Source organism: Macrobrachium nipponense, chromosome 40 (genome assembly GCF_015104395.2).
Source record: "Macrobrachium nipponense isolate FS-2020 chromosome 40, ASM1510439v2, whole genome shotgun sequence".
Classification (NCBI taxonomy): Eukaryota; Metazoa; Arthropoda; class Malacostraca; order Decapoda; family Palaemonidae; genus Macrobrachium; species Macrobrachium nipponense.
The window spans coordinates 37,485,350-37,505,349 of record NC_061101.1 but is presented as its reverse complement, the minus strand read 5'-3'; the positions used below and the strand labels follow the sequence as shown (position 1 = coordinate 37,505,349).

Below are 20,000 nucleotides of genomic sequence, written 5' to 3'. Positions count from 1 at the left end.
TATAAATAGATTCTGAATATACCAGAGAAAAAAGCTAGCATGGTGTGCTGAGGTTACTACCCTCGCGCGAGCACCCAAAGGGTGTCGGGTATAAAGTACAAGGCGAGTGGAAGCCACTATTCACAGGTCTTCTGCCAATTAGAGGATTCCTTTCCAAAATCCCTCTCCTGGAAAGAGCCGTTGCAAAGGCCTCTCCTCCCTCTCGCTTCTGCTACTACTACCCGATCCGCAGGCCATCTGCAATCCTGGATTAGACACCTTAGCTTGGATTGGTTAAGGGTGGGAAATTAATTAGAAGGGATGGGTTCACCGGACGACACAGGTCTTCCACCAGATACAGGCAGTCCCCGGGTTACGACGGGGGTTCCGTTCTTGAGACGCCGTCGTAAGCCGAAAATCGTCGTAAGCCAGAACGACGCTTGGAAATATGTCTTAAACTAATAAAAAGTTATAAAAAACCTTACTTTGTAATCCTTTGGTTACACTACATGTTGTTTTCCTGTAGTTTTATGTACAACCTGGAGTTATTTCATAAAAGAATGCTGGTTCTTGAAGGTAAAAACTATTGTAATCCTCTGGTGACACTACATTCTTGAAGTTTTTATGTACAACCTGGAGTGATTTTGCCAAATCTTGAGGGCTACAAGAACAGCTGATTACTATTTACGTATCATATAGACTAATTAAAGTAAACGTATCTTTAAATAGGCTTATATATATTAGTATCAACAAAACATTCCTGCTATGAGTTCAGAGGCCGTTTAATGAAACGAACACTTCTCTGTTCTATCTGTTCAGAAAATAAATGTTACGTCAATCCCCGAGACGGTGACCATTGTTGCCAAGGCGTCTCTCTCTCTCTCTCTCTCTCTCTCTCTCTCTCTCTCTCTCTCTGATCAAATTACACTGGAACTTTGACATACGATTGCCCTAATATACGAATGTTTGAGATACAACAGAAAATTTGCGAAAATATAAGCTTTGATATACAACGAAATATTTGAGATACGATTTTGCGATGAGTGTTAGTTGTATAGGCGACCGATAAATGGCGTTCAGTCTGTTTGTTGTTGGTGCTGCATGTTAACACTCGTTGTTTAGTTCGTTGTATTTGCGCCTATTTTTCGTGTTATTTGTCTATTTTATTATTAACCATGGGTCTCAAAGCTAAAGACAAAGCAGGTGATAAGAAAAAACCCAAGAAAATGATTTCGATGGAAGCAAAACATGAAATTATAGCAAAGCATAAAACCTTCCAAAGGCATCACCATTATTTCTAAACTACAAACTGATTAAAAAAAATAAAAAAATAAAAATTAGTTTAGCAATGTTATTTCATTTGTGTTTTATTACGTAGTTATTAGTGTACATACGTAAATAAAAAGAGAACAAATCGTTCCCTGCCACCCTTCCCTACCTCTTCCCCTGCTGGCCTCACGTCATCTTTCGTTGTGGTAAGTAAAATTCCTTTCTTTTTTTTAATTGATTTATTAACATTTATTATCATTTATCACATTGCTATGTATTTTATCATTATGTGTGTTATTACTCGTTTGTTTTATGTATAAATTAAATTGGTATATTATATGTAATTTAGCTATGTTTAGGTGTGGTTTCATACCGCTAGAACGGATTAATACATATTACATTATTTTAAAATGGGAAAAAAATGCTTTGAGATACAACTGTTTTGATATACGACGATGGTAAACGGAACAAATTAAATTCATATGTCAAGGTTCCAGTGTACTGGATAATGTCTCTCTTTGGATACTTGGATTTTGCCAATCTTGAGGGCTACAAGAACAGTTTGATTACTATTTACGTATCATATAGACTAATTAAAGTAAACGTATCTTTAAATAGGCTTATACTATTAGTATCAACAAAACATTTACTGCCATGAGTCAGAGGCCGTTTAACGAAACGAACACTTCTCTGTTCCTTACTCGGAGCGTCGGAAAGACGCCTCTCTCTCTCTCTCTCATTGTAATCTAACCAGAAACTTCGTTTTGTTATTATTACTGGAAACAAGCAATGATTTTTTTCATTATTTGTGCCTTTTGGACTGTATATGTAAACTTTGCGCACCGCAAGCTAGTATGTATTCATTCGCTCGAAACTAGTTCCGCATATGAGGCGTCACTAAAAAAACATAGAAAAAATACGACATAAAAAGTGTCGAAAATCATCATAACCTCAAAATTTTTTGTTGTAATTCTAACCAGAAACTTATTTTTATTAATATACTGTGCTAAACTATAAAGGAGTTTTATCATAGTATGAGTTTTTTAAAAGCGTCGTTAACTCGGAGCGTCGGAAGTGTCAGCGTCGTAACCTCGGGAACAACGCGTCGTAACCCAGGACGGATTTTTCCATTGAATATTTAAGAAAAAGCGTCGTAACCTCGGAACGTCGTAAGCCGGAACCGTCGTAACCCGGGGACCGCCTGTATAGATTTTTCCTTCGTCAAAATCCCTTTTCTGGGTTCGACCTGTGTTCGCCGGTGAAAAGGTACCAGAGGATTCCCATCCAAGCTTATCAGATACCAGACAAGTCTAAAGGGAAGGAGTTAATGAAACCTAAGGTTCATTTAAAAAATAAAATTTTACTTGCTTGCTAATTACACTAGGACTTAAACTATGACTTAGACTAGTAACAAATATAATAATAATACTCTTCAGTATGGGTATATTAGAGGAATATACTAGGGTATGTACAGACGGGTCCATAAAATAAATATGGTATCAACTACATTATATAACATGTTCCAGTGGCAGGATGACGACCAAACCCTCAAGACCCGGAGGAGAGAGGTCTGGTGGGGAATACGAGCGAGGCAGGTAGGAAGGAGAGAGTATTAAAGAAAAGGGAAAAAGGGGGTATGACAAGATTCATCGGTCAGGGGAGACTATGCTCCCTGCAGCAACCGCTGGGAATTTAAGGGCCTCTAGATTCTGAGATAGTGGCGTTTAAAAACTGCTGGAGATTTCCTACCCGTATATCTCTTCAGGTCTTCGAAATTCATAGTGAAAATAATTAATAGAGGTAGCTACTGCTCGGATATCATGGACATGTGGAACTGAATCCAGGCTGGCCTGTTTTAATAAGTAGAGTATTTGTTGTCTAATACCTCTAAGAGAAATTGTACCACCTTTTTCTCTAATGAAAAAGGGGCCTGAAGATTTTCCGCATGTCCTGGCTAAGAAGGATTTAAGGGTAGCGACAGGGCACAAAGATGTGTCCTGTGCTAGGGGTATAATTTTCCATGGAGCCCACCTGTTTTGTGGGTCCTCATTTTTAGCCAAGAACCTACAGTCTGGGGACAGCAATACTTCACTCGACAGGAGGAATTCTACATGGTCTGGATTCCTAGAGAGAGCCGAAAGCTCAGATATTCTGGCACCTGAGGCCATGGCCATTAGGAATAAAGTTTTCCTAAGCAGAGTTATATAAGAGCGTGACTCATTATAGTGTCTGAGGCTAACTTGAGTATGTCATTCAAAAACCAAGAGACCGTATGAGGGCGGTCTTTTGGTCTCAGGCGGGCACATGCTCGTGGAATAGAAGAGAAATATGAATCTGACGGTAATATTAAATCCCACTTGGAAACTCTTCTTTAAGGCTGACTTTGATTGTTGTAATGGTACTAGCGGCCAGGCCCTTCTCAAATAGGGTTCTAAAGAATGAGATTGCCAGATTCGTGGTCATTTCATGAGCAGCTGAGTTTTTTTGAAAATTGGCTAATTCTTAAATGCCGAAGCATATTGCCTGAATGTTGATTCTCTCTTATCTGATCCTATGAATAAGATGTTTAGTGGATCAATACTAGCGTCCTTTTGAGCTGCAAACTTCATGAAGTCCATAAAGTTAGGGCATTCAGAATTCTTGAGGAAGCTGACACAGTGAGTTTGTACTGTCTGTGTTAGTTCTGGTCGAGGGATTCGTCTGGGTTGGAGCTTCAATTCTAGAAGAAGCGGGAACCAGTTGCTCTTTGGGCCAGTCGTTGTGCCACTAATGTTACTTGTCCAGTGAAAAATCTTAGCTTTGTGCAGGACCTTCATCAGAAGATTCACTGGTGGAAAAAGATAAATCTTCTGCCAATTGTTCCAATCTATAGACATCGCATCCGTGGCGTACGCCAGAGGGTCTGGGTTGGGTGCCACATAACACGGTAGTTTGTGGTTGGCTTCTGTGGCCAACAGATCTACCTGAAGATCCGGGATTTGCTTGCAAATCCACCGGAATAACTTTCTGTCCAGGGACCACTCCGATTCCAATGGAGTTGTCCTGGAAAGTGTATCTGCAATAACATTTCTTACTCCCACCAGGTGAGTTGCTGACAGGTACCAATGGTTTTTAGTCGCCAATGAGAATATCGCAATGAATACGTGATTCAGTTTGCTTGCCTTGGAGTCTCCTCTGTTTATGCAATGGACCACAACTAGACTCTCCGAGACTATTCTCACATGACTGTTCCTAGCCAGAGCTGGTCGTTTTAAGGTTAGGAAAACTGCCATAGCTTCTGGAATATTGATGTGGAACTGGCGGAACATACTCAACCATGTTCCTTGTACCTTCTTGTATTGTGAATATCCTCCTAACTGCTCTGTGATGCATCCATTTTGTGGATGATTAGAGACGGCGGTGGGAATTGCAGTGGTACTGACTTGGCTAGATTCCGGTGTTTCGTCCATGGACAAAGCCTCTCTGTCAGAATAGGTGGAATTATTGAGATCTTGTCTCTGAGCCTGTTGTTGGCTCTCTTTCTCCAGCTTCGATTGATGTCTTTCAATCTGATTTGTAATAGGACGTCTCTTACTGAAGCGAACTGTAGTGAACCTAGGATTCTCTCTTGGGTACACCGAGACGCCTTTTTGTTCTTGAGGAACTGTCTCGTAGCCGCTGCTATCTCCTTGGTCTTCCTGGGTGGAAGAGATCACTTGTGTGTTATGGATTCCCAGCCATTGGAAGTGGGAGGCCGGAACCAACAGAGATTTTTCCTTGTTTATCTGAAACCCCAGAATTTCCATGAAATTTATCACTTTGGCTGTTGATTTGCGGCATTCTTCGACGCTGGTTGCCCAAATGAGCCAGTCGTCTAGATAGGCTACTAACATAACTCCTTGAGTTCTTAGTTCCTGAACTATCCTCTCTCCTAGTTTGGTGAATACTCTGGGAGCGATGTTGAGCCCAAATGGCATGACTCTGAATGTGTAAGTTTGGTTTCTAGCCTGAAGCCTAGGTACGGGGAGAAGTTCTTGGTATTGGAACATGATAGTAAGCGTCTGTAAGATCTTATAGAGGTGGTGAAGGCCCCATGGGGAAGTAAGGTCCGTCCTGCAAGACTGTCAACATGCGGAACTTGTCGCAACGAATGTGTGAGTTGAGACGGGACAAGTCCAGGATTACTCTTCTTTTGTCCGAGTCCTTCTTTGGGACACTGAACAGACGTCCTTGAAACTTTAGTCGTTTCACTCTCTTTATGGCCTTCTTCTGTAGGAGATCTTTGGTATAGTCTACAAGGTCCTTTGTTGGCCTCTGATAAAATTTGAATGGCGGAGGGGGCCCTTTCAACCATTTCCACCCTAGGCCTTTCGAGACTATACGTGGGCCCATGGACTGAAGGTCCTACAGTGGTCCCGGAAGAAATAAAATCTCCCTCCTACCTGTGATTCTCACTGGCTAGATGCAGGTTTGCTGCCTCTGCCTACCCGGAAGCCTCTACCCCTGGGTATGCCTCGTAGCCGGGAGCCACCTCTGGCCCTGCTACTTCCCACATGCCTATTGTAGCTGCGAAATCCATCTCTTGCTTCATAGGCGGGGTTAAAGGCTGGGGAGGTTACTAAAGCTGTGGAGGTTGAAGGCTGTTGAGCTGGTGGAGTCTGCAGTAATATGAACTGCTGTTGCGGATGAGCCTTAGAAGTTGAAGGCTTACCGATTTGTGACACCAGAACTGCTTGCACGACCGTTTAAGGACGGGATGCCTGGTAAGGACTGAATTTCCTTGGCCTCTTCTTGGGTCTGGTCTGATGTCCGTGGGCCTCAAACGGGAGACCCCAACGGACTCGCAGGCTCTGGTTGGCTCTGGCTGCCTCCCGAGAGACGTTGGTAACTTCGTCTTCCGGGAACAAGTTCTCTCCCCACATTGAGGCTTTTATTAGCCTATTGGGTTCATGCCTTATAGAGGCACCTGCCAGGACATACTTCCCACAAGCTCGTCTCACTGTTGCAGTCGTAGAGGTCTGACTGGAAGGTCTGTAATAGACCTTTCGTCAGGACCTGGAACACCTGTTCCTCACGGTATGTAGTGGCTAATAACTCCCCCGTAGTGACGGAGTTGATAGATCTTCCCAGGCTAGATCATGCCTCAAATTCTGCCTAGATCAAATGGTCTGAATTTTAGGCAGCCTCTCAGAGAATAGATGGAAGTGCAATCCGGGTCCACTTTACCTGTCGTAAACGTGGACCAGAGCTTCGTCCCAAGAACTCCCTACCTGCGGGAGGGAAGAGAAGTAGCCTTTGTCTCTTTCAGTCCTGGTAGGGGTTTTATCCTCTGCTGACGCTTGTAGGGTTAGTTCCGCTACCTTGTCTGTACAGGGTGACGGAACATTACGGATGACGGAACATTATCTGGGGTCACAAACATGGTGAAAGTACCCTTGTGGGGCGTCAACTTAGTGTTGACGCATTCCCATTCGGTGAGGGTGCGAACCCAAGCAGCCTAGGCTTGGTCCCTAGGGAAGATCACCGTCTCCTTCAGGACCTTGTCTACTCTGACTAGCACATGTTCTGCTAGTCTGACAAATCCTGGAAAGGGAAATTGGAGACCCGGCGGGAAGAGCTCAAAGTCTTCCAACAGGCGGGTTCCGCACCCTTCGATAGTTAGCTTCCCATCCGAAAATGGGGCATGTAAAGCTAACCGCCACGGGTTGTTTATATCAAATGGCGGCAGCTTTGACGCATCCGGCGCTGGCAGAGCCGGGGATCCGGAGTGGAGAAATCCAGTTCATCATGTTCCTCCAGGGGCTTGATCCTTCTCGGCCACCAAAGATGTTATAGCCTGGCCGGAGATGTCAGAGCCCGAGGCGAGTCTATCAACGTGCTTCCCTAACCTTGACATTAGAAGGTTAGCGGAGCGTCTCATCATCGAAACCAGACTTCGTCGCCTTGGATCTGGCAGACTTGGCTCTCGACCCTTCTTGGGAGGGAGAGAATCCTTGGCAGCATGCGACTTGCCAGTATGAAGTTGATGGCCTAGGGGCCAGAGATGGCTCAGTCCACTGCTGACGGAGCTGGTTTAGATCCCGTTTGGAAGGGATTTCGGCTTAACTGATTTAATCTTGGGAATGACCGAGAACGATCCTTTCCAAGTAGGGGTGGACTTAGAGAAGCCCAGGAAAGAAGAGGAAGAAAAAGGAGTGGGACTTACGAGACTCCCTGCCTCACTTACCTCCTCCTCAGTAGCCATGGGTTTCCCAGGTGGATACTGATGGCTGTCCACCATCGTCCGCCATCAATCCTCCTGCTCCTCGGGAAAGGGCGTCATCTCCACGCGGATGGCTTGAATGATAGGGCAGCAACCTGCGCTGGGACAGATGAAGCTGGGGGATCCCCTGAACAGAAGGGAGCCCAGGCTTGCGTCCAAGACGTACAGCTGTCCCGCCAGCGCGTTCCATACCTAATCCGGAGACCCAGCCTTTCAGGCCACCCTGGCGGGCGTCATCGGCAGTCTGTTAGAGAGGGGGTCGAATTAATATTCCACTCGGGAATAATATTTGTAAATTTTCTCAAGTTATTATGACAGAATTTTCATATCGATGATGTAGCAAACATACTTACCTGCTCAACCGTTAGCACGGACACCAACTCGTAGCAGATGGTGCACTCCTACGCCTCCGGGTGCCAGATCATGTAGCGGCCAAACAGTACAGCGCAATTTGCATGGGATGTGAGGGTGAGTCACTGTCCGTCAGTACCCCTTAAAGGTCAGGTGTTATAATAATGTCCTCAAAGCCTAGCCTACTCAACGCCTCGTTCTCTCATTGTCCCAAGTAATGCTGACTGCACAGACCGAAGCGGCGGATCATGGGGAGGATAATTCCTCTATCTAATCCTGCCTACCTCTACGCGGGGGGGGGGGGGGGGGGGGGGGGGGGGGGGGGGCGTAACTCCTAGCCCTAGTCACAAGTCGGAGGCGGCCAACTGGAGTGAGACCATCGAGCGGCAGAGGTGTGTCATCCGGAGCGATAGCCGCCGGCTGGGGCAGTACTAGACCACTATGCTGGCGTATATATGCACTCAGAGAACACGGTTACAGTACAGAATTAGTAAACCCCCACCCCTTTGCCCTCCTCTCTTTCCCACTTAAGTAAAACTCGAGCGGCCGTTCATCGATAAGACTACTAGCACCGTGAGTTACCAGAGTCGGCAGAGCCGAGCTAGGTTGGTGTGTGTGTGTGTGTGTGTGTGTGTGTGTGTGGTCGGTCGTGATCGCTCGGGCCATCGACTCGGTCAGAGATGGACAACCTATTGGAGGTTGCATAGCCTACCACTGTCGGGGTGTAGTCTGACTGGCCCTGTGGCCTGTCGTGGTTGTACCACAACCGATGGGTGATTGCTCTCGACCAGGGGGACATGGCCTACTACTAAAGTTGTATTAAAGGAGGCTAGGCGAAGCCAAACACAACCAGACCACTTATACAGACAACTATCATAATAATAATTATAATACTATCTAAATTTAATATGACAATTTGTCCAAAATTGCATTTTTCCTAACTATACAAACCTGAGGTCCTTTTACAATAGGAAGGTACTAGCGGCAGCTGGATAGGTCGTAAGCTTTCGAACAAGGGGTTCGGTAGTTAACTGCTTGTCCGACAGGCGCGCGCGCGCGACTGGTAGGTAAACAAATCACTTTTGCTTTTGGCCCAAGCAAAAACTGCAGAGTGAGGGGTGGCATGAGGTGGGGCTATGTGTAAAAGGACCTCAGGTTGTATAGTTAGGAAAAATGCAATTTTGGACAAATTGTCATTTGTTCCGACACGGCATACAAACCTTCGGTCCTTTTACAATAGGAAGACTCACTTCTTGGTGGGTGGAATCTGAGTCTTTTGTGAACGACTGGTGTTCGCCCAACCTTGGAAGCCTCCCTGGTCGTAAGAGCGAGGGAGGGATCCAAGCCTCTGTCCGATTGATCGGGGTCGTGCACCGCAGGATCAATGGTCAGACCTCTGGACCAAGTACTAAGAGAGAGGCAAGCGTATCTCTTCGTACCAGCAAACAAGAACAAGTTCCTATTTGCAAGAGGCAACAACGTTATGGTTTGTCTCTTGTTGGCATCCACTTCCCCCCCCTTGTTGGAGGAAGTGGTGTGGATATTCGCTCCCATCCCTAGTGAAAGGGGATAGGATGGGCTCTGTCGAGTAGCTCACGGCATCTCGTCCTTATCCAGCAAGGTGATGACCGTTATACCCTCTACCCACAGGTAGAGGGGGAGAAAAAGATAGGAAGAGAAGCCAGTCACTCTCTCATTCACTTATCTATTCTACAGTCACACCAGGACTCGATGCTGTTCAGCCTGCTAGGGTCTGGGTTAGCTAGACAACGTGTTGAGCAGCCACCACGGGTCCTAAGGAAAAACGATCCAAGGACCTGTGGGCAATATCCAAAAGGTAGAAGGAGGTGCCAGTGGTCTGGTTGTACAGACCCCTGCCTTCAGTACCTGCGCCACGGAGAAGTTCTTGTGTAACTCGAGGGAGTGTACTTCTAGGTCATCTTGGTGCTGACGAAGAGTCTTCAACACTCCGCCTGGGATGTCGAGTTTCTTCAGAAGACGCGGGTCGCGCTTTCACAGGACAAAAGCAGCATCTCCTTCGCATCGAAGGCGGTGAAGTCCATTAGGGAGGGACTGTGAAGGACTCTAACCGATCGTCAGGAACCGAAGGGTTCAGAGTCTTCGCTACGAATTCGGTACGAAATCGAGCGTCACGAATCCCCATCCCCTGGATGCTTGACTTCACAGGCAAAGTCATGCAATTACCTCAGAGGAAAGAAGGGAATTGTCGTATGACCTATCCCTCTTCTCGACTTCGGTGATGTCCTGTACCCATACTGGTCTATCCGTCTGCAGCGAAGTTGTTGTTCTCGGTAGTGGATAGGACACCGACACTCAATGGTGGGTGTCGATGGTATGGTACTGTGACAAGCCGTTAGGACGAAGAAAAGATTGTTATGGAACAACCGAACTAAGTCCACAGCGAAGTTCGTAACAGACTTGGGCGCTCTGACAGCTGCCTACTGACTGCGTTCGTAGGAGGCAAGTTGTCCAAGACCCAAAAACCCCGAGCAAAGTCACGTGACCTTCGCCTTAACAGGGTTTATGCCAAGAGACTAAACAAATTATTTGTTCGTCACCGATGCCAGAAGGCAAGGTGTGACTCTCTTAAGGCATGTGCCCAACAGGCGAAAGTCAATTGCCTTCTAGAGACCGAGGTCCTTGATGGCAAGATATCTCATAGTATAGTTGATTCTCGGGTAAGGAGAAAACAACACTATGTGACGTTGAAGACGAAGGTGTACAGAAAATGCAACCTACGTCTTCACAGCTGAACCGAGAGAAGGATTCTCAAGATTCTGAACCTGTGCTACAAAGACTGAGAACGCTAACCGCTATTGATTGCTGTCCGTGAGGATCGTAGTTGCAATAAAGCGGCGCGCTTCCAGTAATGAAGACAGGGGTAACTACTGCCTGAAGAACTGCTTCTCATGGCTGAACATTTGGAAGTAGAGCTGTCAGGTCGGAGAGTAGGCGATGTCTTCTGCATATCTGTTAATTCGGGGCGAGCAAAGAAATTGCACACCTACGAATACGAGATATTTTGAAGACAAACTCAGATGTCTGCAAAAATCATTCGCATTATCGCAGTGCGATGCAGCGGTTGACTAGTACAGACTTCTGTTTTACCGTGCGGTAAACAGAAAGATGAAAGAGTCCAAGAGATATCTCTGTTGAAAATTCTCGCAATGTCGAAGGCGATGAAATCGAGCGTCACAGCAGTAGATGGTCCTTCATTATTGCGAGAATCCCCGTTAATCAGAGACCTAAGTCCATGATTGTTGGGCAGAGATACGGTTCGGTAGTCAATCCAACCAGGGGAGAGAGAGACGTAAACCGACCGTGCATCTCCGAGACCTAGCTGATACTGAGCCCGCTATCAGGCAGTTCAATACGCAGTAGCTCTGCGGTGACTCGTCATCCTGAGTTGCCAGGTAATCCATTATTCCACGAATGGAATGCGTTCGACTAGAACCATCGAGCATAAAGAATACGCTCGAGCATTATATTTAACCGAAACGGATTTCGGTAAATACAAAAGCTGATTTGGTGTTGTCATGACAATACCAAGTATCTAAAATCGAAACTGATAACTGCTGGAGGTTGCAGGCAACCCCGAGTTGCAGTTCAATTAAGATACAATTCGTCTCGGTCACAAACCGTAGAGTTAACTACGGTATGCGCCTACCCCACGGACATTCACTGTTAAAGAATCATGTCGCGAGGGTAATATACGTAGTATATTTGTAGGTTCTGTACCACGACCTCCATCCTAATTCTTTTCCCCTCGAGGAAAGAGAATAAGGATTGGAGATCGACCGCCTTCGTTCTCTAGTCAAGAGAGAAGAAGGAGAAGTCTTTCCCAAAGGAAAGCTTCAATGGTGAACAGAATACCGAAGACGATAGTTCAAGCCAAACTGGAAGTTACCCGTCCGTTCTTCTCTATTCCAGGTTAAGCGCCTACGTGAGATACTCTTCTTTCAGCAGCGTGGTCTTCTTCCAAATGCTAGAAATTACAGGAATTCGAGCATAAGCGAGGTTCCCGATTATCGTGTAACAATTATCGGGGATTCTCGCTCACTTTGGACCGTGGTCTCGCCTAAGTGGTTTGGAGATCATAAAAAACTCGAACACTCTGAGTGCGCTAGAAATTCCGTAGAATTCTAAGCACTCTGCGAACCCCCCACCGAATTCGTCAGACGATATCGGCTGGTGGTCCTCTCGATTCCCGTAGAAATCGAGAAATGGGGCAGGATCCCTCCTCAATGACCGGGCTTACGTCAGGTAGGACCCGAAGGTCCCCCCGGTAGCGCAGCCCCTAACGTGGGATCTTACAGAGAAATCGCTGTAGGATCCCTCCCCTTTCCCTCGTAGCCGTAGGAGAGAGGTAATAATGGGGAGGAAATGGATACTGGCTCGCCTTCCCAGCGGATCTAGCAGTGGAGAAGAAAAGGAGCAGCCATCGCCTTACGGCGATGGCCTCTCAGAGCCTGGGAAAAACGTATCGTCAGGAGAAAACGTTTTCCGAGGAGGGTTACGAACTCATACTGTAGGTACGTGTCCTGCCGCCACTGTGAACGTCGTCTGGGTGGGGCTGATCGACACCTGACAGGAGAGAGCGATACCGCTCCGACTCATTCCAGTCCTCGTCGAGGTCGAAAACCTCAGGAGGACCGAAGGGGTATTTAAATACGGTGTCCGAAGACACGTATAAACGCCTCTGTCGCAGTAGAGAGGAGGTGAAGTAGCTTGTTCGACCGTCCAGAACTGAGAGAGCCTTCTTGTCCGGAGACGAGAGACTACCTGGTTCAGCACAGTCGGCAAGCTCCGATCGCGGCCGATCCTTCCCCGAGGTCATTGTGCTGACGAATCAGCGCCGTAACCTCGGCAAAGTTCCTCTGGATCTCGGAAGTCACAGCATCTTGCAGAGTGGGACCGTTAAGCCCTTCGAACAAGAGCATTTATGAGAACCTTCCTCCTAAGAAGGGGAACAGCGACAGCCCTCTCGGTCTTCCCCATCCACTGTGCGCCTACGTCTGGCCGGTCCAAGAACGTGCCTGCACGTAGGGCGCTGTGGTGGGATCATGAGGGGCGCACCCCTCACGATCACTCCTCAATACCTCGCTCCTCCCGGTGTAACCCGAGGAGGTTGAAGGTACGGGAGAGGCAGACCTGACGCTCCCTCTTTGCTCGCTGGCAGAACCAGCAGGCTTTGAGGGCTGCAGGCGATCGTCAACGCGGTGGCGATCGAGCTGCAGGCCTGGTCGAACCGTCTCGCTGTGGAGAACGGCTGGACTGAGCACAGCGGCCCCGATCTCGAGTGTCAGAGCTAGTGGCTGCTGGTTGCCGTACCCGGCCGCTTTCTGTGAGAGCGACGTCAGGCGACCTGCAGGCTCCACTGTCACAGTGAGACCGGTGCTTGTCCTCACGGCACGTCACGTCGCTGGTTCCAGCCGTGGCTGGCACCGGCGAACGGGAGGACCTCTTCCCAGCCTCAGCCCGTGGTCGTCGTGGACCGTCACGTCCCCGGGTAACCAGCTGTTTCGCGCGAGAGTGAGAGCTGGTCTGGTGAGAGTCGCATGAGCGGCTGTCACCAGTCTTCCGCCCCGTGCCGTGAACCTGACGCTGAGCGGACTCAGAGGTCTGGTTCCTGGCTGCACGGTCGCTGGTAGGCGACCGTACACTCGGTACCTCCCGCGAACGAGAGGCCGAGACGGACCCTGATGCAGTGGCAGAACCACTGACACCAGGCGAGGAAGTACCGGTGTTAGCCGGTACCCCTCTGGTCCCCGTAGTCTTCTTCCTTGCGGAAGAAGAGACGGGCCCCGCTCCCGAAGGAGAGGAGGACCAGCGGAAGGAAACCCTCCCGTCCCACCGAGGTGAGACGGGTCCCGAGAAGCTCCCGAGGGAGACTTCTTAGGAGGGAGGAGGCAACCTTCTTCTTCCTCGGCTGTGAAGCCTTAGAAGTCGAAGGGGAAGAGGCGGCAGCCGACGACGATGAAGAAGATGAAGACGACGACGACGACACCTTCCTCCTCTTCTTCGTCAGCTTCCTCAGGACAGACGTAAGATCTGCTATCCAGGGCGGAGCCGGGGCTGCTGTAGCCGAAGCCACAGGGCCCCCGGACGCACCTGTACAGACAGACCAAAGTCTGGGGTAGTACCACCACGAACAGGGACGACATCAGCAGGTATGGGGCATCTCAGGAACAGCAGGCACAGCCAGCACAGCATCGGTAGGGACAGCCAGCGCAGCAACGGCAGGGACAGCCAGCGCAGCAACGGCAGGGACAGCCAGCGCAGCAACTGCATGGACAGTCAGCCCAGAATCGGCAGGTACGGCAGGCAGCACCGGAAACACAGGAAGTGGAGCAGCAGCCAGCAACATCCTGGTACCGGCGGCAGGTCCAGGGGCGCGCTGTAGGGCAGCGGAAGTGTGGTCGCTGCAGCGCGGCAACCACGAGCGGCGGCGGCACGCCCCCCTCTCGGTACGGCGAACGGCACTTCACAGCGGCTGTAGGCAAGACTGTTACCACGTGAGGCGAGTACACCAGGTGAGGAGGGACGTCGTCACCTGGTTGCGTGGTCACCACTCCATGGGTGACCGCGAGTAGGCCCAGACAAGAACCGCAGTCCCCTGACACTAGCACGCCCTGCAAATGGAAGGACGCCCATACCTCACCAAGGTCCACCCTCGTGGCAGTAGCACCTGCGGAAATAACAGTAGTAGCGATTAGGGGTGGGGGGGAAGTCCCCTCGCGCGGTGGGGGGTTGAGCCCTCTCCGAACGAGTGGGAGACCCCTAATACAATTGTACATCGGGCACCGAGCGCCCTCCCTGCGCTCGACGGATCGGGCGAGGAGAAGAACGCCGATAACCTCCAAGGGGAATAGCCATCTGTGGGAACTGAACGCGGGGGGGGGGTGGGGGGGGGTTCTCGTTCCCCACCCCGCACAGTACCCATGTATACCCAACAACAATATTAAGAGCCCGAGAGCAATCGTGCCATCGGCCCGAATGCAAGGGCATAAGGATCAATTCCCTGACTGAGCGGAACTTGAACCAAATAAATATTGATGCAATCAATAATAAGGAATAAAATAAAATGAAAACATCTTGCAAAACGATTCACTTCACAATGAATAAGGGCTCGGATCGAGCGCATTTGCGCCTCGGTACCGAGCGCAAGGGTGAAAGGATTCATTCCTTACCTTTATGGATCAAGGTTTCTGAAACCTTGATCCATAATGAATTGATGCAATCAACAAATATATGAAAATGAAAAGACTACTGCGCTTGCGATTTCACTTCATACAAATAAAAGGGAAGGATCCAATCCCGGGAATAGCGGAAACATTGATCCCAGTAAACAATGCATCCTCAATAAAAAAATGAAAATGAAAAAAGAACTGCACTTGCGATTTCACGTCATTCAAAATAAAAAGGGGTAAGGATCAATTTCCGGGTAAGCTCGGAAACTGATCCAAAATGAGTATTGCTACAATCAAAAATAATATATGAAAATGAAAAAGAATACTGTACTTGCGATTCCACTTCCTACTGAATAAGTTTCCGTGCCGAGCGATTCGTTCGGCAACGGGCATACAGGTCAAAAAAAATATAAATGAAAAGAGCACTTACTTACGATTTTTCATCTACACATTCCAACCCAATATACGCTCGGAGCGAGCGCTCCCGCCCTCGGCACCGAGCATACACAATACGAGGATCATTTCTGGGGAAAATGATTCCCGCACTTACGCCCTTCAGTCCCGGCACTCGGGTATCGAGGGCGTGGTGAAACCAAGATCCTTTAATTCACAATTGAATTCAATGAAATGATTGTACTTACAATTCAGTTTCACTAGATAAATAGAAAAGAAAAACACAATCATGCGAAAGCAACGACGATGAAGCGGGCAGAGAGCGATTGATACACGTCCACACGAGCAGGCCGAAGCAAAAAGTGATTTGTTTACTACCAGTCGCGCGCGCGCGCCTGTCGGACAAGCAGTTAACTACCGAACCCCTTGTTCGAAAGCTTACGACCTTATCCAGCTGCCGCTATTGTACCTTCCTATTGTAAAAGGACCGAAGGTTTGTATGCCGTGTCGGAACAAAATGAGGTATCAAGGAATAGTTGTAACTAAGGATAAGGAGACTACCCAGTATGGATCTAGCCTAACCTCCCGAGATCACTACGGAACCGGACCGTTAGGTCAAATCTCCTCTTCCTCTTCTTCTTTGTCAGCTTCCTCAGGACAGACGTTTGGTCCTCCATCCAGGACGGAGCCGGGGATATTGCCGAAGCAACACGGCCCGGCTGCACCTGTCCGGAAGGACCCGCGGCTGGGCAGCAACGACTTTGGCAGGGGCTGGTCCAGGCACGGCAGGCATGACAGGAGCAGCACAGCACAGCAGGAAACGTCAGGTACAGCAGGAGGCGGAACAGCAATCAGCGACATCCTGGGTACAGGTGGAAGGTCCAGGGGCGAACTCTTGGGGCACCGCAAGTCGGGGGCTGAGGCAAGAGCAGCGAACCCGGGCGGCAGTGGCACAACCCTCCTCAGGAAACCAGCAATCCAGGCCTGCACCGCAGCTGAGGGTGTTACCGTAGACATGCTAGGTGTATACCAGGTGAGGAGGGGCGGCATACCCTGGGGTCGAGACGGTGGTGGTGGTCACCAGTCCATGAGTGACCGGAGCAGCACCCGCCAGGTGATGCAACAGCCCCTGAATGCTCGGCGTCCCCTGGAGGCCCAGCAAGAACCATACCTGGCCGAGGTCGTCGCCCGCAGCAGGAGAACCTGAGGAGGCAAAGGTCAGGTTAGTAGGAGGGGTCCTCCTCGCACGGGGGGGTGGGGGGACAAGCCCCACCCCAAACGAAAGGAAGACCCCGAGTACAGTTGAATGTCGGGGTACCTCGCCCCCTCCTCTACACTCGACGGATCAGGCGAAGAGGAGGAATCAAGAAACTCCCCCCGAAGGGGAAGGAGCCATATGCGGAAGCTGAGAGATTGGCGGCAGGAAGGAAGACGACGTCGTCTGTGACCAAGGGCGTCGTCCGAGAACATTCCGAGGACTCCCTGGCAGGCTTACGTCGCTTCTCCTACCCTCATATATCACTGCTCCTCCGACCAAGATATACATAAATCACAGGGCTTGGCCCGAGAGCATTCACGCCCTCAGCACCGAGCACACAATTCATGAGGAAGGCCCCACACTTACGGCCCTCCACACCAGGGCAAACTCTGCGGCTGATGTGGGGACATCTCCAGCTCACATGAATCCATTTCACAAATAATAATAAAATACAAAAGACACATACTTACAGTAATATAACACAACACACAAAGCAGACCAAGTTTGTGAAGACACAAAGCATACGACGAAAGGCGGGCAGAGAGAGGTGGAGAACACGTCTGCCAACCAGCACGGCCAAAAGCATAGTGGATATCCCATCTCCCAGTCGCGAGGTGCACCGACTGTCGGACAAGCAGTTAACTACAGAACTCCCTTGTTCGAAGCTTACAAACTGGTTCCAGCTGCCGCAAGTTACATTCCTATTTAAAGGACTGATGGTTTGTATTCGTATGGGAACTAATTAATAATCCCTATACTATAGTGGATGTCGTATCCACTGTTACGTTTCTTGCTGGGCGATTCTAAAGACTAGTTCCGCATGGACTGCAAGGAACGTAACCGCGATACGACATCCACTAGGGATTGGGGTGTCCAATGTATTTCGCCGCGTTTAGTACCGGCCCCTGGGGGTTAATTACAGTCGTCCAAATAAATATTACTTTAAATTCTTGTTCAGCAAATAAAATAACATATGAAAACGTCAACTGCCATAGTCTACTTTACCGCGGAATGAGGGTTTAGAATTACCTGTAACATAATTACTCAAATGACTAAACGTGTATCACTCAAAACCTGTTAGCTATAGGCTAGATCATCAAATAAGCTTGCTTATCCATTCAGGGTAAACCCTAGTATGCTAAGCTAGGTCAGGTTAGGGAACACTACTAAGGCCAGAAGTACAGACCACTTTGTGGTCACCACCCAGTGCCGATTCTCAATGATGGGGCTCAGCGACAGCTTGCCATAGTCATTCACATGCTCGACACAGGTTATATACAATGAAAACCTATGGGAAACTTCATCCCCACCACTCAGTTGCCTGTGTACTCACAGCCTAAGTTACTAAGTCTTGGCTCTCTATGTTACTACTAAGTCTAGGCTCTGTAGATCTGTAGGTATAACTAGCTAATCCGTGGCGACCCTAGGCTTAACCTGAGAGCATTCCTTGATATAAACCCTATAAGGTAAAAATGCAGTTAACCATTTACCCTAAGTAAGCCTATTTCAGTTGCTTATGGCATGCTTTAAAGCAACTCAACGACACGAAGCAGGGCTTACTAACCTAGGTATCCACAGGGTGTGGCCTGACTTACGGTTAATGACTGGGCTGTGCAACATAGGCTACCTACTAATAGATAACGGCCACCTCTCTCACAATGCGGCCACTTCCCGGAAAAGTGTTTGAATTAGCCCTAGGTCATTATTTTGAAATTTAGGAGAAAACACTTAGGTACTTCAGAAGGGGCGAAGCTAGAGGTCTCAGTATGCTGCCTGGATGGCCAACAACTCTTTGACTTAGCTAGGTGTTACCTATGTTCACAAGAGCAATTCAAGTACTACCTAGGTAGGTACCTACTTTTTCAGGAAGGTGGCCGCATTCTAGGATCAGTGGCCGCTACCTACCCATATCGCAGGCCAGTCATTTACCCTAGTTCTGAGGTTCTTCAACCCCAGGTCATCTACCTATACTAGGCTAATTGCAAAGAAAAACTCGAGTTCAACTACTATAGCTACTAATACCTACTAGGCTAACCTAGGTATACTCTGTTTTTTTCCATCTGTCCATCCGCCTGTGGTGTTTTTGTATGGTAACGCTGCGTCCCGGGCTTTAGACAGTTCTACTACATTCAGCTTACATTCAACAATTATAATAATATCCTATTTCGAATATTAACGGAGTAATTCGCATACAGTAAATTATGAAAACACTTTTCAGTTGCAAGTGTACACCCAATATCCTTTTATTTACCTAAAACTTACACATAGCGTAACTATCTAAAGCCCGGGGCGCAATGTTACCATACAAAAACACTACAGGGGGATGGACAGATGAAAAAAAAACAGAGTATAGGGTAAAAAACCGCATGGTACAGGGGTGGACCATATACGATCAATGTGTACAACCCCAAGAAAAGTATATTAGATAATGCGTCCTGACACCGGAGTAGAGGGTCTTTAGCTCCGTTTCTCACCGACAACAAGTCGCCGACTGATGCCCATCTCCGATGTCAGGACGCGTTATAGGTAATGTACTTTTTTGGGGTTGTTCACACTGATCGTACATGGTCCACCGCATCTAACTTTCGTTTTAGAAGTGGTACCGTGACTGCCAAAGTTAGCGTAGTACTACCTAATGGCGATAGATCTGCCAATTGGCAGGTAATAAAAATAAATACCTAAATAAATAAATAAATAAAAACTGCACACAAGCATAAACTAATCAAGTCAGTGCTACTTGGGGTATCCTAGGGCTACTATAAACTACAGGGTAAAACCAAACTGGACTGAGGTGTTTAGGGCCAACTACTATAGTAAATAACCATTACCTGTTACTACCTAGGTAGTAGGTAGCTATCTACTTACCTACCTTATTTAGCTACTAGGGACTATACTACTAGTAACTTTCGAAATCTGGGTAGTGAGAAATTATTAGCTTAGCCTACCTATAACGCCCAAAATCCCGAGAAAATCTAGTATAGGTAGTACACCTAATACTGTATTACGCCAACACACCAACTACCTATGCGACAACCTTTGGACTGGCTGCTGTCCGACCGCAAAACCAAACATGACATTCAATTAGGACGGAGCCTACCTTAAAATGTCGAATCATGTGACAGTCAATACTACTACCTACATCCTGTCCCGTCAGTGACTGACAAAGGGCAGAGTCATGCACCCATCATTGGGATTGTTTGCGTATTTCCCTCATATTAAGATATTTCCGAGAACCTAGTGGCATTGCTTGTACTAACCAGACTGTTACTGTTTGTTTGACAAGTATAGTAAAATGTGT

At 48.1% G+C, this 20,000-nt stretch overlaps 2 protein-coding genes across 2 annotated transcripts in view; both read right to left on the bottom strand.

The window, feature by feature from the left end:
• Positions 1–19,782, bottom strand: part of LOC135212092 (protein lifeguard 1-like) — a 78,586-nt gene extending 58,804 nt beyond the window's left edge. Inside the window, exon 1 of the mRNA XM_064245468.1 lies at positions 19,648–19,782. The gene's annotated coding sequence lies outside the window, so the exon portion shown is untranslated. The remainder of the gene's footprint in view (positions 1–19,647) is intronic.
• On the bottom strand, positions 3,744–5,204 carry LOC135212216 (uncharacterized). The gene has a single exon (XM_064245657.1). It carries the CDS (start codon positions 5,202–5,204, stop codon positions 3,744–3,746), a length of 1,461 nt encoding a protein of 486 aa, XP_064101727.1.
• Positions 19,783–20,000: the final 218 nt, after the last annotated feature.

What these genes read in the sequence shown, in the direction of transcription:
- LOC135212216 (XM_064245657.1), bottom strand. Translation starts at nt 5,204, where the DNA reads ATGCCATTTGGGCTCAACATCGCTCCCAGAGTATTCACCAAACTAGGA.